Here is a 26200-nt window from a genome sequence, read left to right on the forward strand (position 1 = left end):
CCAATCAAACTTAATTTGTTAATTTACTTGGATGGATTGAAAGTTCATTTTCTGTGGCATATCTTCCTGCATTCAAAAATGCTGTCATAACAAAAATTGAAAACGTTAGCTGTATAAAAAAAAAAAAAACTTTATCACTGATTCTGGATATTTGCTTGACATTTTGGGATATAGGCCTACATTAAAACCCTGACTAACCTAAATAAAGAGACAAGACCGATGTGTATAACTCATCTATCTATTGATGATAATTTTGAACATAGGAATTTAAAAAAGGACAGTGTAGTAATTTGTAGATTTTCTTTATTATTATTAGAAAATTGTTGTTGGTTTTATTACTATAAAAATTCAAGCACACTCATTCCTTTAGTAAAAGTAATGAGGATAAGGAACATATTGTAAGGGTACATGAGAATAAAACTTCTTTTCATAAGAAGTTGGCTTCTTGGTATAAAGAAAGTCACCAATTTTCCATTTATAGTCTTCTTTCTTTTCTTTTGATTCCTTTTTCTCTGCAGCTGATTTTTCACCTTTAAACTCTGATTTATGATTATCCCTGAAAAAAGTATGAAATTGTGTACTTCTTCAATCATTCTGTGTTGACCTTATACCTTATAATATTTGAGAATATTCTTAATAACTGTTCTTAGAATCTAAACAAACTTGGTTTGCCGGAATTGTACCCCCCACTAATAATTTATATGTCATTTTGTCATCACACATAGGGTGGGGGGTACAATTCCTGCTCGTAAACTTGGCTTATAATGGAATATAATTGATTTATAGGGAGAATAGGAATAGGTCCCAGTGAACTAAACGATAATATTATAGGTATATGAATTAATAAGAGCCAGAAATTTACAGTTTGGAATTGTCCCCTCTGCCAACATCAAAATCTAGGTATGTTTATGCTGGAATTTTTCCCCACTCTGGGACAGGTAGAACAGCTTGTGTACGGGATGGAATTGTACTCTGCAGGTACTATCTTCAATCTTCTGTTGATAAACTTAAAAAGTAGTGAATGCATGCTAAAATGGTGGTGGTTAGTGCAAATTTTAGCCCTGTAAAGAAAATAGTGATGGTTTAAAAAAATATTACGAAGCGATTATCCATAGTTTGGCTTCACCTACGACTTATATGAATACCTTCTTGATTACCCAATTAGTTTATCGCCAGTTTTTAGATTTGTGTTATTCAATAAAACCTATTTCATCCTCACCTTAAAACTTGTATAATTCAAAGGACAGAGTCCAATATTGACACTATACAATATTGAAACGTAAACAGACCTGTTTTAATATTATACAATAATTGATAAACAGAATTATAGCAAACTATTGAATTGTGCAAGTCAAAAGTTACAAATTATAAAAAAATGTTTTATTAAAAAACTTGTGAGTTGCTTTATTGTTGGGATACAAGATTTATAATGCGAATTAGGCTATTATGATGAGCATTGATATCTACTTTCCTCAATTAATCAGCAGTGGTCTCTGAAAATAGTGTTTTATTGTAAACATCAGCAACAATAAAATTTTAAACCAATATGTCAACTAATAAGACATCCGAAAATGATTACAAATGTTCAATTATTTCACAAATCAACCAAATGAAGATTTGTTATAAACGAAGGACAGCTTTAAAACCCACTCAAAAGAGGGCAAGGTACAAAGAATGGCTACTCCATCTCAGGTACCTACCCGTGTACCCCAGCTGAGGCGTGACCACCCCACCTGTTGCGCAGGCTATGTGTACCATGATGGTCGCCCGAGTCACCTGAACCGTCAATGTATCTGGTCAGCTGGCCAACCTCGTCCTTGTGGTGAAAATCTCTGTAGCCTTTAGTTACATGGTGCTTGATGTGTCCACCAGCCTTGCTGTCTCCGTGTAATACCTCTCCTGAAACCAACACCGGGTGTTGTAGTATATCGTAGCTGGTAATCAAATTAAGATCAGTAGATTTGCAGATTTACAGTTTGTAAGTTTTTCAGTTAGTATGTTAAATTAACATAACACTAGTGATGGTCGAATCCAGGAATTTCGAATCTAGAATTCGAATCCAAATCCTAAAAAATTGAATCTCGATTCTTCAAATCTCGAGTCCAACAAATAATTACAAATGGGCGTATGGTGATTTAAAAAAGCAAGAATGGAATAGGAACCATTTAACACTTATAACCACTACCACAATAAACTCTATGGTTAGTCAATGTCACAGTACTGTATATTACGACGTAAATAACCTCTATGGTCAGGCAATGTCACAGTATACGCCTTATAATTCTATTCTAAAAAAACATTCTTGAATCTTGTTAATCGAATCTCAAATCCGAATCTTTTCTTAGGATTCGGTGGATTCCAGATTCGGATTCAACACATCGTTACATAACACTGTAATGGGGTGTCAGATAAAAATCAGTCTTCATATGACTTTCTAACAGTACCTCACTCATCTGAACTTAAAGCCTACAGTGAACAATTGTAAGATTACATTGCAGTTAAGGATATTAAGTTTATTTTTGTTGGTAATCTACTCAGATCTAATCTGATACTCGTTTCAGCAAAAAAGCTGTAACAATAGTTGGGCTTAATTCTTAATCCTTATTGTTTTATCTTCATGATACTTTTAGGAGCGCAGTCCACTTAACTAATGTTTAACAATGCTCTGATTAAAATTCTAAGATGGATATTCAAACAAATCTTCTCAGAACTGTCTACAACAGAGTTAATGAGATCAAGTTAAATTGAAAGTATAAATTTAAATACCTCCACCGCAGCAAACCTGCAGACTAAGCGAATTTCCATTTACCTGGCTCGATTTCTACTAAAATATTCCCTAAAAATTGTCAGATTTATTTCCTACGAGTATTAAAGTATAACATCAGGAGGGGAAATTTGACATTTAAATTCAACTGTGCAACATAAACATTGGTCTTCATTTCAACCCTTGCAATCGGTTAAACTCAGCTTTCTTTGCTGGAAATAATTTATGATTGTTAATACCAAGTATTCTTGATGGAGGATATGTTATGATATGAAAAAAACTGTCATGGCTACTTTAGTCCCATAAGCCTAATGTTAAAAATTGGAAATTTTAAGTTCGTTTTAAATTGCATTAGCATTATCTAATTGAAATTTGTTTGTTTAAAAACCATCTCACTATTAGTCTAAGTCATTTTGTTAAGTTCGGCTGAAATGCGTACAGCCGTTATTGAGTAATGTTTCTTTACTTGTTGCATTGAAGTTTATCCCAAAGAGCTTCGCTCGCTCAGCTTAATTATACAGCTGATCAAAATGTAAACAATTATGTTCTTCATAAGGATAACATGGGAACTTTCAAAGCCACTGGGGCAGAGCCCAAGGGACTTTTTCAAAAATGTAAGGCCAGTTTGCAAATCTACGTGACACGCTCTTTCCAATGAGACGTCAATGGATAAAATCGGTTAAGAAATGGCAGAGGAGTTCAACCGACAAAGTTTCATGTAGCGTATTAATTATATAGATAGATTTATATACAGGGTGAGTTTTAAATGAGTTCCCCCCCTACTTTTTTCTACATTTCTTAAGATATCAACTCCGGACCACGTCAGATCATTGTAGAGTAGTAAGTACTTCATTTTGACTGGGTATAAATTTTTGGCCGCCATCTTGGATCCGCCATATTGGATACAAAGTTTTTTTTTTCAAATGTAAAGGTAGGGTTGTGACCCATCGTTTTAAACTAGATTTTTATGCTGAATACGATGCTGCAATTTGTTTTATAAATCTTGATCCATTCTAAAGTTATGAGAACTTTTTATAACATTATTTTTAGCCCATTTTAACATTGTGCATTTAGAAAATAAGAACATAATCGCAAAATAGTGCTAGATAAAGATAAGTATACACCACATAATATACATAACTCTTTATCTAGCACTATTTTGCGATTATGTTCTTAGTTTCTAAATGCACAATGTTATAATGGGCTAAAAATAATGTTATAAAAAGTTCTCATAACTTTAGAATGGATCAAGATTTTTAAAAACGAATTGCAGCATCGTATTCAGCATAAAAATCTAGTTTAAAACGATAGGTCACAACCCTACCTTTACATTTGAAAAAAAATTTTGTATCCAATATGGCGGATCCAAGATGGCGGCCAAAAATTTATACCCAGTCAAAATGTAGTACTTACTACTCTACAACGATCTGACGTGGTCCGGAGTTGATATCTTAAGAAATGTAGAAAAAAGTAGGGGGGGAACTCATTTAAAACTCACCCTGTATATTGGCATATATTATAACATGAATTTTAGTGAGTACTTAGGTTTGCTGCTACAGGGAACATATTGAGGTGTGTTTTTTTTATTATTGCAATGTTGATAGCTTAGTATTAAATTAACAAAATGTCCAAATTTGGTTAAAAGTTAAAATATATCCAGAAACAAGCAAACTACAACATCCTTATATATAACACGTGAAGGTGATTTCTACGAAACACTACTCCTCCGTTAATAATGGATGGATTCTTACATAGGATGCTTCAAAATTAAGTATTTTTTGTGTAGCTGCCCCCTTTCACCAATTCCTGTAATAAAAGTCCTCGGGCTTTGCCCCCACAGACCATCAAAATCCCAAGTATTTCTTTTGGAGAAAAGATTTTGTTTACTTAAACAGACGAATAATTTGTATTAATTTCAGCTTTTCATAGTAAACACATGATACACACAAGAGCGTAAGTTTTCAGAGTGAGTTCGTTTTTAGTTTCGATAACTGTAGTGGAGTGATTGATTACATTATCTTTGAGCTGACTCTTTTAAGACGTCGGAAATTATGACTGTTATTCGTTTTGAAATAACGCCTGTATTACTTTGCAATTGCATGAATTCGAGCAACAGGTGCACTAGTTTTATTTATTCTCTGTAAGAATAACATGTGAATTTTTAATTTATAATCTTTTAACTTATCTCTGTAACCGTTGGGTATACAAGAACGCTTCAATATACAAAATTATTTCTTTTTCTAAGCTCTACAAAATGGTTTTGGAGAGAAATTATGATATTTTGTGTTTTTAGGGTCAAAAATGGGTAAAATCAATTTTTACCCCATAAAACCCCCCATAAACCCCCGTTCCCATAGTCCAATAATGCTGGTTCGCACTCGTTCAAATAAACGTAGGTTTACATGTTTGTACCAAATTTCGTCATTCCAAATAACCTAGTATCTTAAAAAATCAAAAACTAATATTTAGCATATGTTTTTTCATAGGTGGTTTTATGGGTTAAAAATTGGGTTTCAAACTTCTCTCTAAACCATTTTGAAGTGCTTGAAAATCAAATAATTAAATGTATTAAACATGTTTTTGGTACAGTCTCTAGTAGTTATGGAGGAAAAAAATTTGTTGGATTTTTGTATGCAGCAAATCGACTCCTAAATATTTATTTTTACGGACATATTAGGTACCTATCAATTTAAAGCTTTTATTCTCTAGATGTGCCTTTTGCGTGTTTGGATGATATCCCATGAAAGCCCTTTGTCCTATAGGCTTATAAAATTTCATAGTTTGTGCTGAATACTGTTGTCAATCATCTGAACTTTTTCAAGTTTACATTTGTTTACATCCATACAAAAATGGGGTTATCAGAAGTTGGTAATATTTCAGTAAATTCAAGTAAAATATTGTAATGTTATTTGTATAAAATGTAAAGAAGAAAATTACTTGCGTTAGATATTGTGATGTGAGAGGATTTTGTGTCTTCATAGTATGTTTTAGGGAATTCAAGTAAAATATTGTAATGTTAGTTGTTTAAAATGGAATGAAGAAAATTACTTACATTAGATTTTGTGTTTTCATAATATATTTCATTAGTATTTGTAATTTTTCAAAGATGTCTCGAAGAGATCGCGCACACAATGAAAATAATAGGGCTCGCAATGCAATTAATAGGGATGTAATGAGACATAAACATTTACATCCTTATCAACTACGTATCAAATATATCACAGATTTTAAAGTCACGAAGTGACACAGGTTGCTAGTTATGTTTATAAAAATTAAGGAAACTGTTGTATTTTGCTAGTTTTATAGATATATGTTGATCAAATATATTTATTTCACCAAACACTATTAACATTTGGTTGAAAAAACACTTGTTACCTTCCCCATAGCAGCAAACCTAATAACTCCTTAAATTTAATGGTTTTTACTAGGGAAATAAATATGTCTTGTTTATGGAAATATTTTAGTATAACAAATTGAAATTCGCTTAGTCTGCAGGTTTGCTGTGGCAGGGGTATTTTACTTATCATTCCTCATTCCGTTAGATTTGAGTGTTGATGTCTCGACTCTAGAGGTACATTCTGTAAGTTTACTTGCCAGAGTTGTCTAAGAAGTGACCGTGATGGTAGTTTTCTCCTCGCCCCTTCCCAACGTGGTCGGACTCGAGGCCTTGCCAATGGTCTGACCCTCCCTCCCCATGCTTGTAGTCAGAATACTCCTCATAGTCCCCAAACACCTGTAAGACAAACAATTAGATATAACATACAGTGTTTCACTTTCTTTATGTGTTGAAAACATTTGTTGGGAAACACATAAAACACTACGCTATAAATTACCTACTTAAAATTAGAGTGATATAGCCTAATAAGCATTGTAAGAAACCCACTAGTAAATCAGGAAACCCACTAGTCCTTCTCTCTCCTTTCCGTCGGTCTCCGACTTCTTCTGTACTCTTTAAGGCAATAACCCATTGGTCTGACGGGATCCGTCAGTAACCGAAGAGAAATTAGATGTTTCAGGTCTTTTAAAAAGACCTGAATTATTTAATTTGTAATTTTTTTAACTTTGGCTGCTGGAGTAGTAAAAGTAATTATTTGTCCAGGATCCAATGCTTCTTAATTCGCATATACTTTTTCTATAATAGTCTAGTCCACAATTTAAGAACCCAATCACCACTCAAATCCATAGAACTTGCATCACTTAAAGTATCAGAATATTTTCAGGCTGCTTTTATCACCTACTGTATAAATAAAGAAAACATTCAAACTGCTTCAATCAATAGTTCGTCTACACTCATGTCACACACTAAGCTAGACAGTGACTAATCTAGGTCTTGTGCACGCAGACTGAAGAAAAATCGGATCCAACATCCGACAAAAATGCCCGAGAGACCAATGTTGTCGGAAGGTGTCGGACTGGAACTGATCGGAGCGGAGAGCGTCAAACTAGTGGGTTACAGTCCATTTAATGCTTTGCAAAGTAATTTCGACGGAAGGCATCGGAGACTGGGCTGATCGGATCGGATCGAAGAGCGTCAGACTAGTGGCAGGGTGTCCACATTCTGGAAAGTCAGGGATAGTCATGGAATAAAATTCTGGTCATTGAAAGTCATGGAAATAGGCAAAAGTTCTTAGAGAGTCATGGAAATTCCCAAAGATGGATGGATGTGAGGGGACTTTGCAATGCTCTAGTCGGCCGTAACCCCGACTATTGTAGCATATTTTTCACAAATGTACGACAATTAAATTTATTACAGTTCTATTCGTTTATGAGTTTTGTTTTGAGTTTGTATTAGTTCAATATAATCTGTTCCTATGTTATCTTATAATTTAATTTAATATTTGTAGGATATTGTTAGTGTATATTACTCGACAGTGTATATTACTTAATTACTCAAAACAAAATCAAGAGCAATTTGAGACTGGTCAGTTGATCCACCATTATAATACAAGAAACAATTTAAAAATAAGGTTGCAAAGTCTCTGATTAAAAATTTTTGAGAAAAAGCCCAATTATATAGGATCTAAATTTTTAAACAAAATTTCTCCCATAATAGACACAAATCAAGAGTTTTAAAAATTTAAGAGAAAATTAAATTAACACCTAGTTGAGAGAGCATTATACTGAGATGAGTTTTAAAATAACTAAATTAAACATTTGCCAACAGAAATGATGATGTTTTTAACATTATTGTATTTGTTGACAGAAATTGTATTAGGTAGTTTTAAGGATTAGTTTGAAGAAATGACGCATCTTCAATGCTACAAAACAACAAGTAAAGAATGTTTTGACAAAAAACATTAAAATTTTACAACTTTATTATTACAACTCAAATTGCTATACAAATATTGTTATAACGTTTTGAGTTGACTTAAGTTAAGTCTTTTATAAGTTAAGCTAAATTTTGTAAACACTGTAAACTGAATAAAACATAAATAATAAAAAGTATATAGGAGGGAAAAAAGGAAGTGGAGAGAGAAGTGGCAGATAACTATGGGGACGGAGGAGGCTGGGTTTTCCCTTTTCCTACCTTATTTTGAATACCATATTTTTGTTAAATTTATTACTAAATTGTTATCTTTAATACACATTTCAGTATTCTCTGTGAAATAACTTGTCCAGGCAGTATTATTTTTGTGTGTGCATGTTATATTATAATTTTTGAACAAAGTTTGTGAGTCATGGAAATCAATGGTTTCCGGTTTATTTGTTTTTTTAAGCTCTACATAATAGTTTGGAAAGATGTTGGTAATGTTCATATGTTAAATAACATATGTTCTTTAATTGTATTGTTTTTGTTGTTTATTTATGTTTTGATTCTGTTTTGTCTTGAATTGTGATGAATATAGTTTTAACGAATTTCCCTATAGGGAAGTAGCTATTACCGTAGGTCTCATGGTAAGACCTAAGCCCGGGACCGATTTACTTTTTCATTTTGATGTCCCCAGAGGCCAAAAACACCATTCGTTCAAATTTCCATCCGCACGATAACTTGAGTAATTTTTGTCCGATTTTGATAAAATTTGGTTTGAAGGTGTAAGGCGGGATAAACTTGAATGAGTTCGCGAACCAGCATGATCGGACCATGGGAACGGGGTTTTACGGGGGGTTTTATGGGGTAAAAATGGGTTTTTCTCATTTTTTACCCTTAAAACACAAAATTTATCCATTTTTCTTCAGACCTTTTTAAAGAGCTTAAAAAAACAAATAATTTAGTATACCAAAGTGTTTTTGTACGGTGATTGGTTACGGTGAAAATTAAAAAAATGTTTAATTTAAAATTCCCATGTTATTCTTATGGAGAATATTATAATATGTTGTAGTTGGCTTGTTTATGGATATATTTTAATCAAACTTGGCAGATTTATTTATTTCATACTAAGCTATTGATATTTTAATAAAAAACACACTTTATTAGTTTCCCTGTAGCAGCTACCTAGGTACTCGTTAAACATAAATGTTAATTTAATAAATAGATTAATTGAAAATCGATCCAGGCAGATGGAAATTCGCTAAGTCGGCAGGTTTGCTGCAGCGGGGGTATTATGAAATTACAGTAAAATATTAAATTAGTTTGATGAAAATTGTGTTACTTTATACAGGGTGGGGCAGGGAAATATCCCTACTTTTAAGATGGTACTGTGAGTAGTGGGGGTGTGCTGGAAGAATGGGGTTAGGCTCAAATGAAGCTTTTGTTTTGGGAATTTCTAAAAATATCACTATCAGTAGTAGGTATGGCTTGTTCGAGTGACCAATGTGCTTTTGCACTCGAGATGTATTTTTTCAAAAATCTGTCTATTGTTGCTGTGTAGCTACCATTGGCTGTCGGGTTATCGGGTAGCCTGTCGCAAAGCTGTTACAATTTGGTGTGGGTGAATTACTTTTGTGTATGTGGTGGTGTATTGCGAAGGATATTTGGAGCTCAAAAAACGGTCCGGAGTCCTGAAAACATTGACCTTGTCAGAAGATCGATTTTGCAGTCTCCTCAAAGTTCTCCTTGTAAGCATGCATCCGCGCTGGCGTTGTCTAATCGTACTGTGCCTCGTATTCTCCATGAGGACTTACACCTCCATCTATACAAGAGGGTAGTTGCTCATGATCTCACACAAAGGGACTGGCAACAACAAATGCAGGCATGTGAAAACTTAATTGCGGGACTACCTCATGCTGCTCGGATTTTGTTTAGTGACGAGGCACACTTCCATATTCCTGGAGCGGGTAAATAAGCAGAATGTGCTCTATTGGAGTGATGCTAAGCCTAGGGTAGTTCAAGGGGGAAGACCCTAGATGCCTTGAAGGATGCAATTCACCTTGAATGTTGCCTCTTTCCACGACAACAAATGCTTCACAAAGTTATAATGAACTCCAGAACCAGAATACAGTAATGCATTTAAGATTAGGGACACAACTTGCAGGATATGCTGTTTAAAACCAAGTAAAGTTATATTAAAATAAATTCCCAGATATAACCTTTTAATCTCAATAAAAAGTTTGGCTCTAACATTTTTGGTTGTCTTTTAATTTACCTTTAAAATTAGGGATACTTCCCTGCCCCACCACTTATAAGTAAAGTTATCAACAAAAGAAAATGCTAAATTTTAAGTTTTTAGGGTCAAAAATGGGAAAAACCAATTTTTACCCCGTAAAACCCCCCATAAACCCCTGTTTCCATATTCCGATCATGCTCGTTCGCGAACTCGTTCGATTAAATGTAGGTTTATACGTTTGTACCAAATTTCATCAAAATCGGATGATTTTTGCTCGAGTTATCGCGCTAAGGGACATATATATATATATATATATAAATATATATACCATATATATGAATTTGAACGGATGGTGTTTTTGACCTTTAGGGACCTCAAAACAAAAAAGTAAATGGGTCCCGAGTCCAGGTCTTACCATGAGTACTACGGTAATAGCTTATTCCCTATAGGGAAATTCGCTAAAACCAAACAGCTGACAGAAATACTGCAGACAAAACCATGTGTTTTATTTTTATTACAAGCTAGAACTGCAGACACAACAAAGTACAGTATTACTATGAGATTAGTGCTATATGATAGAAAAGGCATTATACTTACATATAATTTATTAGAATTTATAAAAAGAAAAATAATAAATCGGTATTCCACAGAGGCTTTGCAATTATTTGCATGCAAAACTGACTGCAAAGTTTACTTTTAAAGTCAAATTTAAATGGTTTCCAAATATACTTTAGTCGTGTGTTTATTATATATCATTTTAACCAGAAATTTGTAAAGAATAAGAATATGTAATAAAACAAAACAACAAATTTTTGGAATTTCCAATTTTTTAGGTAGGGTTCCCCCTTAACATTTCAAAAGTAAGATGTTAATGTTAACTGTTCTGCGAGGCGGTATTGAGTATTCACTTTTGATTATTATGTAGTGACAAGGTAAAATGGTATTTATATTATTAAAATGACATTGAAATGTAGTTAATATTATCAACTGGAAACAACTAGTATTATATATAGTAAGATAGTTTTTGCTATAACTTATACGTTTGTACTAGGGATGGTCAAGTCTCGAAATTTCGGGAAATTTTCGGGAAATTTTCAATCTCGTTACACGAGACGAGATTACTTTTTGGCCGAGATTTTTATCGAGACGAGAATAAAAAAAAAAAAAAAATAAAAAAAAAATTAAAAACGCCTGCAGAAAGTCAATGCAATACACGCAATACAGGAGCGTGTTGTAGTTGCGTTTCCTTTTCGAAGGCGTTCTTATTTAATTAATTCTTTTAATGTAAATATTGCTTTAATTCTTTTAATGTAAATATTACTTTCATTATTTTAATAATATTACTTTAATAACATTTGAGAAGTTTTGTTAAGTGTAAGCAGTGTGAGGAATGTTTTATTACTATAAAAAAAAGTCAAAACAAGTAACTATTTTATAAAAATTTATATTGCTTTTATTTTATGATTTATTTTATTTTAGGATAAGTTGAACTCTATCCTAACTGATATCACCATGTTTCCTAATCGTAGGCATTTTTAATAAGTTAGGCGTGATTAATAAAAAAATGTTATGCTGATGTTATTTAATGAAAGATTGTAAATATTCTTGCCTATTATCATTATTTTAGTATTTAAACAGTCATCTAACAATGTTACAAAATCAGGTAAAAATTTTGAACGTGCATTTCCCGTTGTGTATGAGAAGAGAAATCTCGTCTCGATCTCGTCTCAAAATTTTATGAGAAATAAAAAATCTCGTCTCGTCTCGTCTCGAACTAAAAATCCAATCTTGTCCATCCCTAGTTGTACTCATATTAATTTTCTAAATGTATTAGTTAAACAGACACCAATGATTGAATGAATTATGTATGATACATAAATTTAATATTTAGACTTATCCAGTGTGAGATTACCTTGATAGCTGAGGTACCGGTAGCCGCTAACAGCATTGTACACACTATTCCAAGTTGCCACATGATCAGAAGCTCTGAGACAATGGTCTAGGACAAATGTTATATATCCCAGACTCCATGCTTGGTTAGACAGAACCTTGACTCTGATCATAATGCTCCATTGGGCTGAATCACCAACCGTTGTTTTTGCCGTTTCTTGTCCACAGTTAGTTGTGTAACTCAGATAATTACTGTAAGTCATCAACATTGACATAGTCAATTGAAGGCCTTGAGTGGGGTTGTAATAAAATATTTTTGTATAGCAAACAAGCTAACTGTTTTTAAACAAACTGATTTTAATTTTAATGTTTATAGAAACCTCTAGTATTTTATTAATTCAATGTAACATCAACATTTGTTTAAACACATTGCGCAGATTAACTTTATACTAAATAGTTATTTGTGTTAGTAGTGAGCGAAGTGGCACTTTGCTGCAGATGAGAGTTAACGTTTCTCTAGTGCAGCAAAGACACTCACGTTACACATTATACTTTTCCCATGGTTACTATGAAGCATATAAATAATTAGTAATTTAAAGACTATAAAACACATTTTTAGCTTAGGTTAAATCCAAGCATTTAAACGAAATTGGAAACGCTGCATCAGCTGATCGTAGTCGTAGTATCTTTTAAGTGTTGACAACTTAATTTCAAGCCTACATGTATTGCATGCCTAATAAAAGCACACTGTTTTGTGTTGTAGTAATACCCGAAAACACCAAATAAAAAATCAATAAAAAGTCCTGCGTCTAGATAACGCATGATTCCATGCGCCAGGTTAGCTAGTTATTTTTTAACTATTCAACTAGTTCTATGAATATCACCTATTTGACAGTATTGCCATTATTAATTTCTGTATAAAATAAGTTAATAAACTAGTGTACCTGTTGCTCGAATTCGAGCAATTGCTAAGTATTACAGGCGTTATTTTAAAACGAATAACAGTTATAATTTCTGATGACTTTCAAAGATTAAATCTTTGAAAGTCATCAGAAATTATAACTGTTTTAGTGTTCCTTGAGTCAAATTTTGACTCAAAGATTATGGAAATACTCAGGTAAATATTTCATTTCAACCAAGTCAGTAATTATTGTTTGTAGCAATCTCCTCGTTCCCACCACCACCCCTGGCTTAAGTCTGGGACTTATTTGCCAGGCCAATTCCACGTGAAAATCTTCTTTCTTTTTAGGATTCAGCCACTTTCAATCCTCGTCCAGACACATTATGTGTCCAAAAGCCTAACAGCACGACTCCCTTCCCCATACCACCCTGAGCGATAGGGATCATTGAGATTCGCTCTAACCTTTCCTCGCCCCTTCATGGGCAAGTTTTCATTCCTTTTCTTTCTTAGTTTTTGTTTATTTCTTTTTAGCGAATTTCCCATATAGGGAATAAGCTATTACCGTAGGACTCATGGTAAGACCTAGACTCGGGACCGATTTACTTTTTCGTTTTGAAGTCCCCATAGGCCAAAAACACCCTCCGTTCAAATTCATATATATATATATTATACTAGCTGTATCCCGCGGGCTTTGCCCCGTTTAACTTCTTAATTTTCAAGATTATCTCGTTCGCATGGCTCAATCACGTCCTGGTTGAAGTTTGTTCGCTACGCTCACTCACCTTTAGGTTGGAGCTCGTTCGCTGCGCTCACTTGCCTTCAGGTTAGCTCGTTCGCTACGCTAACTCGCCTCCAGGTTGAAGTTCGTTCGCTACGCTCACTCACCTTTTGGTTTCAAATTAGCTGTTATCATAAATGTAAAAGAAATAATAGTGCTGCACCCTGTTGGTAATCATTGTAACTTTAATGCTATTGAACATCATAGAACAGAACCAACTTGTTTAATTGAAACAGCTGTTAAGATTAATTAATTCCATTTCTCATCAGGTTAACATGGGAAACTCCAGAGCCTCTGGGGCGGAGCCCGAACGGATTTTTGAAATAAGAATATGCCTATATGTTAATCGGGAATGTGAGCTATCATCATGCCAAATTTCAGCCCAATCCGACCAGTATTTTTCGCGTTCACTTGTCACAAACATACATCCATACATCCATACATCCATACATCTAAACTTTCTCATTTATAATATTAGTAGGATGTGTGTCCGTTAGCGCGATAACTCGAGCAAAAATTATCCGATTTTGATAAAATTTGGTACAAACGTGTAAACCTACGTTTATTTAAACGAATACGCTAACCAGCATGATCGGACTATGGGAACAGGGGTTTATGGGGGGTTTAATGGGATAAATATAAGTTTTTCCCATTTTTGACTCTAAAAACATTACATTTCACAATTTCTTTCCAGACCATTTTGTAGAGCTTAAAAAAAGAAATAATATTGTATATTGAAGCGTTGTTGTATGCCTAATGGTTACGGAGATAATATAAAAAACTTTAAATTTAATATTCACGTGTCATTCTTATGGAGAATAAATAAACTGTTGTAGTTTGCTTGTTTATGGATATATTTTGATCAAATATGGCAATTTTGTTTATTTCATACTAAGCTATCAACATTTCAATAAAAAAACACCCCTCAATACCTTCTCTCTAGCAGCAAACCTAGGTACTCATTAAAATTAATGTTATTTAAATAGGAAATAAATCTGACATTTTTCAAGGAATATTTTAGTATAATCCAGCCAGGTAAACGGAAATTCGCTTAGTCTGCAGGTTTGGTGCGGCGGGGGTATTTTAAATTTAAAACCTGTATGTATACATGGTTTTTCCTATTTCCCTAGCTACTTTTCTAAACATATCAATTGTTTCCTTGTCACTCTTAATGTTTTATTTTCTCACCTCTATACCTCTCTTATCCAACACTTATTTCTGTACTCTCCTATTTGTCTTCTGAAGAGAACAATTTATAAATACGTGACTCGTGGTTTTTATTTCTCCACATCTACATAATTCCTCTTCCACCAGGTGAATTCTCCACAAATTCACCTTTAAATTTTCAATGTCCTGTGACAAACTGCTTTTCATAATGGCCCATCTCCCGATCTTGTTCCAGTCTCTTTCTGAGGTTAGGTATATATCCGAACGTTTACCTTTAAAAAGTTAACATAAAACATTCTGCTCCCAACGCATTTGCAACTTATCTAATATCTCCTCTCTTCTGTTTCAAAATCAACAGCTTATACAGCGATTATCCAACAGTCCTAAATTGAATCTGGAATCTTCAGGCGGCTGTTGGAGAGCACACATAAACCCAACATGGAAGGGGGCTTGCTGTATTCGGCTATCAAAGACAATAGTATTATTTGTATTTCGTTCGCACCTAGACAAGTTAAAGTTCGTCGGCCTCCTCCTCTTGGACGTCTTATAGTCGACCATTAAGTTAAACCATTAAGTTGAATGTTTTTTTGGTTATGTTTTGATTTTGTGCAAATAAAAAACGGGTTTAAAACAGTGAAACATTAATCTTTTCAACTAATCTAATAAATGGCTCCAATTTTAGTACAACCAGCTGTTTCAAATATTAGTGTCAATTTCAAAGTATTCATCTGTTTAAATGTAAACAAACATTTTCTTCATAAGAATAACATGGGAACTTTGAAGGCTACTGGGGCAGAGCCCTGATGGAATTCCAAAGATTTTTTTGTTTTATGGCAAAACTACATGCTAAGACCTTTCTAATGACACCTTGGACATGGTGATCGGTAGCACCACCGCTCCTAAACAATTATGACGAAAATATGCCTAGCATATTAAATATATAGATACGTTATAAAAAACAAATATAGTCATTAATATCTGGATTATAAGAACAAAATTCACGACAGAGTGAGTGCAAACACAGATATGAGATACCGAACTGCTGTATGGGACAGAGCCCGCGGCAACGTCACACCCGGCTGCGGGAGGAGGGGGGCTGGAATCACTTTTCAATCATGGGTTTGCCCTTCTATGTTTGTAGTCCTGCACTATTACTATTAACTGTATACAGTAGACCCCCTCTTAACCGACCTCGTATTAACCGATAATCGGATTATCCGCCTTCGATCGTAAAATAATACGGGTTGTTTTAACCGACCTTGCTTTGAGAGCAGCTCGTTTTAACCGCCGCTTTCTAGGCATTTCCGCTCCCACGCTGGGCGATAAGAACCGAACCATACGCTTATCTCCACAGGATATGACTAAGAATAAGTTATTTTGTGTTGATCACAAAAAATATAGCACAGCCTATTGTCAGTTTGTCATCATCGTTCGTAGCTCAAGCCCATCTGATCTGTTTGTTATCTGTGCGGCAAATTTATAACATCATAAAGTGTGTTACGATTTTGAGAACTGATTATCTTATCGCTGGAGTAAACAAACAACGCAACTTGTAGGGAGGGCAGGGAAGTGGGGTTAACAACTCCAAGGTCAAGATAGTTTTTGTGCCTCGAGCCTCCAGTGAGAGGCTATAAATAAACGTCCTGTCTTGAAACAAAATGGTTGCTTGTATCTTTAATTTTGACAAAAGGTTCTGTACCGTATTACGATGGATTTGTAAAGCATCAACTAATAAATTACAGTATTAAAGTTATTAAAATGGGAATTTTATTGACTCTTGCCTAGTATTATAATATATTCCATTGAAAACAGGCCTATTTGACTTAACCGTGTTTTGTGTTTATTTGTGACTTTTCTATCAATAGGAAAAAGGAGATAAGAGTAGTTTATTTGATAAATAATGCAATTATTATTTCAAAATAATGATCATATAATTCCAAATGAATAGCACTTCATTATGTTATGATTTTAGGGATTGTCCGTTTTATCCGACCTTTTGAATTATCGGACCTAGGTCCGGTCCCATTAGGGTCGGTTAAGAGGGAGTCTACTGTATAACTTAATTACTTACTGCTGGGGCGCTACAAATCGCAGTCGATTCTTCGCCTCGTAGATCAGCCTCTTCCATGCTTCTCTGTCCGCTGCCATCTCCACTTTCCCTCCACACTGACTCACATCTCTCTCAACTTGGTCATACCATCTCATTTTTGGTCTACCTAGTGGACGCTTTCCAGTTGGTACAGCTGAACATACTTCCTTCAGTCTTGTTCCTTCTTCCCTTCGCAATACATGACCTAGCCAACCTAATCTTTTTGCCTTTATTCAAGCTATTATATCAGGGTCCTGGTATAACGCTCGTAGCTCTCTGTTTTTTCTAATCCGCCATTCTCCTTCATCGTTTACTGGGCCGAATATTTTTCTTAGGACCTTGTTTTCAAAAAACAATCAAGCGTCCTTCATTTTTCTTGGATAGGACCCAGGTCTCGCTTCCATACAATAGCACTGGTTGAATAATGGTTTTATATATTCTTATTTTTGTATCAGATGATAGGAGTTTTGATGACAGGAGCTTCATACATGCACCTAAACATTTATTGGCATTTGCTAACTTACTTAATATTTCTGTATCTTCTATGTTAAACTATTTACAGTAACTCCTAAGTATTTAAAGCTTTCTACTGGCTCAATTAAATAGTTGGCTATATTGAAATTGGTGACTCTATTGATGGGATGTCGTCCAAACTTTATTATTTTGTTTTTTCCTCATTTAGTTCCAAACCCACTTTTTTACATTTTTGAATAAACTTGTCGGCTAGAAAACACAAATCCTCCGACTTTTCAGCCAATATCACCACATCATCTGCAAAGGCCATGACATTTAAGTCTACACCCAATTTTAGGCCTCTCTTTAGATTTTTTTACTTTTTGTAGAGCTTCTTCAATCGCTATGTTGAAAAGAGTGGGGGAGAACCCGTCCCCTTGTCTCACACCTGTATTATACTAAAGCTCTTCGACATTTCTCCATCTACCTTTACTTTCGCTTTTGATTCGTCAACACATAATCTTGTCAATTTTATTAACTTTTTAGGTATGCCATGTTTTTCCATTTTCATATATAAGGTCCTTCGATCAATGCTGTCGTAAGCTTTCTTGAAGTCAATAAATATCCCATAAAAACCCTTATTATATTCATAATATTTTGAGATTCCCTGTTTAAGCAAAAATATTTGGTCTACTGTCGATCTACCTTTCATAAAGCCGGCTTGTTGATCCTCAATTATTGATTCTGTGTACGGATTTAGTCTCATTAATTAATGAGAATAATAATTATTCTCATATTAATATTAATATTAATATCTATACTAATTAATTAATATTAATACTAATATCATAATAATATTAATAATTCTATTAATAGAATTATCGAGAATATTTTATATACTGTGTTTAGAAGTGAGATACCTCTGTAGTTTGAGCAAGACTGTTTGTCACCTTTCTTATGTAATGGGATTATTATCGCTTCTGCCCACTCCTCTGGTATTATTTCATTATTCCATACATTTGTTAAAAGGCTATGAATTTCTTTGATTAGGACTTTTCCACCACTTCTAATTGCTTACGTTGTGATTCCGTCCTCTCCAGGGGCTTTATTGCATTTGAGTAACCTAATTGCTTCTTCTACTTCCTGTTCTGAGGGTGGTAAAACATTTGGTTCAACGTTGTAGTAGCTTAGATTTTCTTCTATGTCTCTAATTGTCGGTCCATCACAGTTTAGAAGTTCTTCAAAATAGTCTTTCCATACATTAATGCCTGATTCTTTATCTACTACTACATTTCCACTTTTATTTTTAACTCCATAGGTTCTTGCAGAGAAACCACTTTTGAAAAATCTAATTGTTCTATAAAAATCCCTGGCGTTGTTCGTGGTTCTGTCGTTTTCTGCTTTGGTAAGTTTTTGCTTCAGAAAGTTTCTTTTACATGCTCTAAGCATTTGTTTTGTATTTCTGTTAATTTCACAGTATTCTACTCTAAGCTGCTCTGATTTCCTTTTCTCTTCTTCATTGTCAGCTCTCCTGCTTGCAATCCATTTGATCTTGATTTCTCTTCTTCTGTTTACCAAAGTTTGACACTCGTCCGCCATGGATTTTTCTTAGTCTTCTTTTTCTTACCACACACTTCTTTAAGTGTATTGTTAACCTCTCCTTGAATTCTCTTCCATTGTTTTTGGACAAGATTTGGTTCTGTTATAGGTGGTTCTGCGATTTCACCGGCCAATACTTCAAACCTATTTTCTAGCTTAATCCTGAATTCCTTTTGTACTTGTGGTAACTTCAATTTCTCTGTGTCTAAGATTTCCTTTTTTGATGTTTTCTTCCTTTTTAACGCTATTCTTTTTCTTAGATTAACAAGTACTAAGTAATGGTCGGTTCCAAATTCTGCTCCTCGTACTGTTCGCACATTCATAATGCTACTAGCATGTCTGTTGTCTATTAGCACATGGTCGATTTGATTCGTAGTTCTTCCATCTGGAGATGACCAAGTCGCTTTGTGAATTTGTTTTCTAGGGAATATTGTGCTGCTAATTTTCATGCTCGTTGAACTAGCCAACGTTAGGAGCCTAGGCCCATTCTCATTTGTGGTTTCATGAAGACTCTCCTTTCCGGCTACTTCTGTCCACATCTCCTCTCTCCCTACCTTTGCATTAGCATCTCCTAAGACTAATTTCATATCGTAGCATGGTAGTTTATTTATTTCTTCTTCTAATATTTCATAGAAATTATCTTTATCCTCATCGTCAGCTTCTTCTGTTGGTGTATAAATACTTAATATGGATAGATTTTTAAATTGTCCACTTATTCTAATATTGCACTCTAATATTGCACATCTACTGTGTATAAGCATAGACAAAAAGAATTAAATATAGACCGTCAGCTGTGCTGCGGTTACCATAGGTTCTGGCGCACACCGCTGGGATCGCCACGGTAGTTACAGCGTACGCGCTACGTAAACTACAGCGGTGTGCGCCGGAACCTATGGTAACCATGGTAACCGCAGCACGGCTGACAGTCTATATTTCATTCTTTTTGTCTATGGTATAAGCCAAACTCAATATAGGCTACATGTCCCAATAGTACAACAAACCTAAGTAATTTTCAGCTCTAAACAATTAATTATTAAAGTAATAAAACAGTTAAAGAACTCAAGATATCTATGGTGTAAACATCATTGTGCTGAAACATGTTGCTGACAGAGCAAACAAACAACACAGGTCTGTTATTTTTTTCCAAATGAGTTAGACCACGTACAATAGCTAAACACATTCTCACCATATTAAGTGAATAAATTAAATTAAGTAAAATGATTTGAATCTTGTTTGGTACTCTAGTTTTCTTGGAGTAGGCTGCATAAATATGACTTTTGGTGTCAGAGACAGGCAGAAAGGAATTGGATAAGACTCATTCAGGCTTTCTTAGGCTATAAAACGTAAAAATAACCCAAAACTTAACGATTCTACGCAATGTACATACAAAAGTGTAATTTTATTTATATACATTTAAATAACATTAGATTTAACGAGTACTTAGGTTTGCTGCTACTGGTATTGGAGAAAATGTTTTTGATAAAATTGTGAAATTGGTAAAAATGTTAATAACATAGGATAAAATACAATAATTTTCCAAATTTGATTAAAAGCACTCCATAATTGGTTTTAAATAATTTTAAAGTTGTATCCTTCTAAAAAAACAACCCATAGATACATGAGTTAGTTAACTTGATAATTTGAACAAATTGTGGTCTGATTTTGACCAAATCGGTTAGGATTGTGTAGGTCTGATTAAAACTTGAATAATGAGTTTGCTAACCAGCATGATCGGGAAATGGGAACGGGGTTTTGTGAGATAAAATTGGATTCTCCCATTTTGCCCCCCCTCCTCACAAATATACTAGGGTTGCTTTCAGAGAGGTGAATGCCAGTTGAGCGGAACAAACGTGATTTGATATTTGTAAAAAGGTAAATAGATTTATTTACTAATGCTGGTTTTAAAGATTAAAATTATTATAATTCAAATTTACCTCTTCGAGAAGTGCATTATGGTAGTTTTGACCAGGAAAATATTACAGTAGTTGGAATCTGATATTAACATCCAAAAAGGGAATTAAAGTATAAAAAAGAGAAATGAAATTTAACATTCAAATTCAACTGTAGCCTACAACAAAAACATTGGACTTCATTTTTCACCCTTACAATTGGTTAAAGTATTTAAGTATAAAAAAACAGTACCTATTAAAAAACGAGTATTGTATAACAACAGGAGAGGAAATGTGACATTTAAATTCAACTGTGCAGCATAAACATCGGATAAACTCAGCTTTCTTTGCTGGAAATAATTTATGATTGTTAATACCAAGTATTCTTGATGGAGGATATGATTGTAATGTAACTGGAATGTAGGTCTTCTGTCATTATTAGGACGATTTAGCGACGGCATTTTAATACTGGCCTTAATAATACCATTGGCCATTGAATACAGTAGATTTTGATGAAAATGCTGGCTACAAATTCAACATGGGGATGGAATGTCTAGTTGTATTGATAGTCAAAGATAAAACATAGGCCTAAGAAAAATGTAGGGCCTTTAAAAGACTAAAATAAACTGAATTATCAGTCATGTATTTCAATGGGTAAAAACGTAAAAACTACAAAAAGACTTACTTATTGAACAATAAAATAAGATGGCTGAAATGTAGGCATAAACATAAGTAATAAGTAAACATCGCATTCAGCTGATTTAAGTGAAAACAGAATAATATAATAAGTAGGGAAGACATGCCTTAAATATACAATGTAGATAATATAATAAGAAATTAGTAGCCTACTTCTGGACAGGCCTAGACAATTACCCATACCGTGGTTAAAAGTGTACTTCTATAAGCCCAGGTTTACTTACGGTTGTAACTGGACGTATGTATAGTCCGTGGCTTGGCAATCAAATAACAGTATTTATATAGGATAGGCTACTTTTATCAACATTTGAAATGACTGAATTGTTACCAAATTACTGTTTCACAAAATGCAGATTCCATTTTCAGCCGAGCCATTAAAACGAGGATTTGCCGAACAATTATTAATATTACAGAATAGTATATAATGATGTACAACTTTTCACATTCCATAAATTATATGTTAGTTTTGCTATGGTCAAAGGTCCAAATCCAAATGTTCTCTTTTCTTTTGGTCAGTATGTAATAATTTGCTAGAATCATTGACTTTATATAAAGTCAAAGCTAGAATACTGTAGATGGTTTGTTAAGTTAAGACCATATGCAAGCATTTTTGAAATCGTTTCCCCGTTTAACCTTAACCAACTATTCCATTCCAAAAGATAAAAATTATATGGTGCAACACAAATAAACAACCCGATCACCTACCTATAACCTACACTTTACCTTCCTAATCTAACCTTACTTCAAAACACTTTATGTAGTCACAAATACTCATAAACCCCGACCTACTTCCCCACATGCCTAAATTAGATCAGTGTTCAATCTGCGTTTTATCAATAAGTGTAATAACTTACTGCACCGTCGATGTAATTCAACATAATATAACCTAAGAGGTATTATCGGATTAAATACCGATTTCGATGCGGTTCGATATATCGCTTATTAAATCCTGATTTCTAACATTGGCTGTTTCTAATCAGCTGGCAACACAAATAGGTTCCCAAGAAAGTAGTCACCGGTCCGTATCCCTCCGCTCCTTGTTTATGCTCCGCGCATTGAGAAAGTAGTTCCGTATATTTTCTCGATTTTCAGTGAATTCCGCGCCTTAAAAAAATGTTTTAACGGCATTTTCTTGTTTATTAAAATCATAGGAATGGTTTAAAAACGTTTAAAAGAAAAGTATAGAAAGTTCAGAAATACCTTATGATTCTCTTGTTTACATTTTTCTTGTAAACAAAAAAACTGTCATAGCTGCTTTAGTCCCATAAGCCTAATGTTAAAAATTTGAAATTTTAAGTTAGTTTTAAATTGCATTAGCATTATCTAATTGAAATTTGTTTGTTTACAAACCATCTCATAATTAGTCTAAGTAGTCTTGTTAAGTTTGGCTGAAATGTGTTCAGCCGTTATTGAGTGATGGTGTTATATTGTTTGCATTGAAGTTGATCCCAAAGAGCTTCGCTCACTTCGCTCGCTCCGCTCAAAAATTTTGTTAAAAAAATAATTTTGGATATTGGAGTGTTTGGTACCTTGAAAATACCAAAATCTGTGTATTTTGAATTTCCAGATTAGGGGTTTCTTATAAGAAATGAGCAAATTGTTGTTTGCTTGTTTATGGATAAATTTTTACAAAATTTGGCAAATTTATTTACTGGACTTCATAATAAACTATTTACTCTTTGCTAAAAACACATTTTTTCCTGTAGCAGAAAACCTAAGAACTCGTTAGTTCCAGTGTGGATTATATCTTATTACAAATCCTATCAGAGAAATTGAATTTCACTTAGTTTGCAGTGCTGGAGTATTTATTTTTAGCGAATATCCCATATAGGGAATAAGCTATTACCGTAGTACTCATGGTAAGACCTGGACGCGGGACCGATTTTTTTTTTCGTTTTGAGGTCCCTAGAGGCCAAAAACACCATCCGTTCAAATTCATATATATATTTATATATATATATGTGTGTCCGTCAGCACAATAACTCGAGCAAAAATGATCCGATTTTGATGAAATTTGGTACAAACGTGTAAACCTACGTTTATTTGAACGAGTTCGCGATCCAGCATGATCGGATCATGGGAACGGGGGTTTACGGGGGGTTTTATGGGGTAAAAATAGGGTTTTCCCATTTTTGACCCAAAAAACATAAAATTTAGCAATTTCTTTCCAAACCATTTTGTAGAGCTTAAAAAAACAAATAATTTAGTATATTGAAGCGTTATTATGCGCCTAATGGCTACGGAGAAAATTCCAAAAAATTGTAAATTAAAAATTCCCATGTTATTCTTATGGAGAATAAGTAAACTGTTGTAGTTTTCTTGTTTATGAATATATTTTGATCAAATTTGGAAAATGTTTTTATGTCTTACTAATTATTAACATTTTACAAAAAAAAACAGTTTAACCCTCCCTGATGCAGCAAACCTAAGTACTTGTTAAACTAATTCTATTTAAATCGGGAATATAAATGTTATATTTTTAAGTAGACATTTCAGTGTAAATCCAATCAGTCAAATGGAAATTCGCTTAGTCTGCAGGTTTGCTGCGGCGGGGGTATTTTTTAAATATGTAATCAGTTGAATAGCCACCATGTGCTATACTGTACCTATTTTAGTATTTTCATCATTAATTGGTTTATTTACAAAATCAAAACTTTTCACCCTCATTATCCGTATAGATCAAAATAAACATATATTTAAAAGTACTGTAATCTAGCTTCTGGTCTCGCTGTCGTCGCTGCTAACTATGTGCATGTGAAGCACCGCTACCTTTGGGGGTAAAAAACTCTTAGTTACACTCTAGCCTTGCTCGCCGTTTCGCTGCTCCACTATGTTTTCAGCCTAAGGTTGTGTGAATGTGAACTGATCACAATTAATTCACAACAACTAGGCAGGTGCATAGGCATGGGCACCCACAGGGGGATTCAAGGGGGTGCACTTGCACCCCCCTGGCTAAAAAATAAGAAATCAATTTAATACCCATAATGTTCTGTAATCAATTAGGGTTTTAAGGAATTTATAAAAGTACGTTCATAATGGTCATGTCTAAGAAATGTTTTAAATTTATGTTTAAATCAAATAAGTAGTTGACTCACAGATGTGTTATTCTTTTACACCAACAAAACTATTCAGAAAACAAAACATCAACATTCTTGGCTGTTATCAAGGCTTTATTCAACTGTAGTTTTATTTTTCTTTGTAATTGTTTGGCTTGTGGATTTGACCATATAAATTATACATAATAGCTTCAAATAGCTTATTAATTTAACATATAAATGATGACTTGATGCACAATATACTATTTTGTTTTGGTTAGTTCTATGTGTTACAAAATAGTGTAAAAATATACGTTTGAAAACACTATATTTTCAGAAATTTTCCCGGACCCCCGAATGTTTGTTAGACCTATATATTGCACCCCCCTGCTCCAAACCCTGCGGGCGCCCATGCGCATAGGGTGAGTTCTACTATATTGAAGACACAGCTTGTTGGACACTTTGAAACAAACTGCCTATTTAGCAACACTCAATACTTTATACTTTTATACTTTTCGATGAAATGGCGACCATACAAAGTAGGTATTTTAAGCCAAGTATGAATGGAGATGAGTGTAGGATGAGTGGCGCGATCTTGTAGTCTTGTTAGTGACATATTCCTTAGACACAGCTGTTAATTAATAGCCCATACAGCTAATGGCAACTAAGGGACCTACAGTTTATAGTGAAATCCGAACCACATTTTTGCCTTTTTATATTAACAAATTGGTCTAATTATCAGGATTGTACTGCGGATAGTCGTAGTACTCACTCGTGCGGTCGTTAATCCACACCAGAGAGTATCGCATCCACAGTGCATGCCTATAAATATCCACAATTTGTGACCTCCTAGTAGCTGGATTACAGGACGACGCCACCCGTCCCTGTCTTTATGAATAATATCGGAGTCGGGTAAACTTACTAATCTAATACCTATACTAACCTATACAAGTATCATGTTTAATTTCAAATCTACCGTATTATCTTTTCTAAGAAATAAAATTACCTTGAATATGTGTATATGCCTAAATATTTTAGGAGGGGTGGGACGACCACTTTTGCAGTTCTTAAACTTGTCACTAAGATAGTCGATGCTTTTGAAATGGGACATTCGGCTGCTCTCACACTAGCCTATCTAAGCAAAGCATCTGATTGCATTCCCCACAATCAACTGTAGATAAATTACGTTTTTAGCGAATTTCCCACATGGGGATTAAGCTATTACTGTAGGTCTCATGGTAAGACCTAGACCCGGGACCGATTTACTTTTTCGTTTTGAGGTCTCTAGAGGCCAAAAACACCCTCCATCAAATTCATATGTATATATGTGTCCGTTAGCGCGATAACTCAATCAAAATTGATCCGATTTTGATGAAATTTATTATAAAAATGTAAACCTACGTTTATTCGAACGAGTTCGCGAACTAGCATTATCGGACTATGGGAACGGGGGTT

The 26200-nt window shown here is 34.1% G+C and overlaps 2 protein-coding genes across 2 annotated transcripts in view; one reads left to right on the plus strand and one right to left on the minus strand.

Annotated features, from left to right (window-relative positions):
• Positions 1 to 26200, plus strand: part of LOC129005404 (protein pelota) — a 95323-nt gene that overhangs the window by 57179 nt on the left and 11944 nt on the right. The gene's annotated exons all lie outside the window — the stretch shown is intronic.
• On the minus strand, positions 287 to 12278 carry LOC129005411 (uncharacterized). Its single transcript, XM_054434301.1, has 4 exons — positions 12161 to 12278; positions 6359 to 6497; positions 1701 to 1899; positions 287 to 556 (listed from the first exon to the last, which is right to left on the minus strand). The coding sequence occupies exons 1-4, from the start codon at positions 12221 to 12223 to the stop codon at positions 367 to 369; spliced, it is 591 nt and encodes a 196-aa protein (XP_054290276.1). The 5' UTR covers positions 12224 to 12278; the 3' UTR covers positions 287 to 366.

Source organism: Macrosteles quadrilineatus, unplaced genomic scaffold (genome assembly GCF_028750875.1).
Source record: "Macrosteles quadrilineatus isolate MER2022 unplaced genomic scaffold, UCM_ALF_1.0 Scaffold_1__1_contigs__length_201487025, whole genome shotgun sequence".
Taxonomy (NCBI): domain Eukaryota; kingdom Metazoa; phylum Arthropoda; class Insecta; order Hemiptera; family Cicadellidae; genus Macrosteles; species Macrosteles quadrilineatus.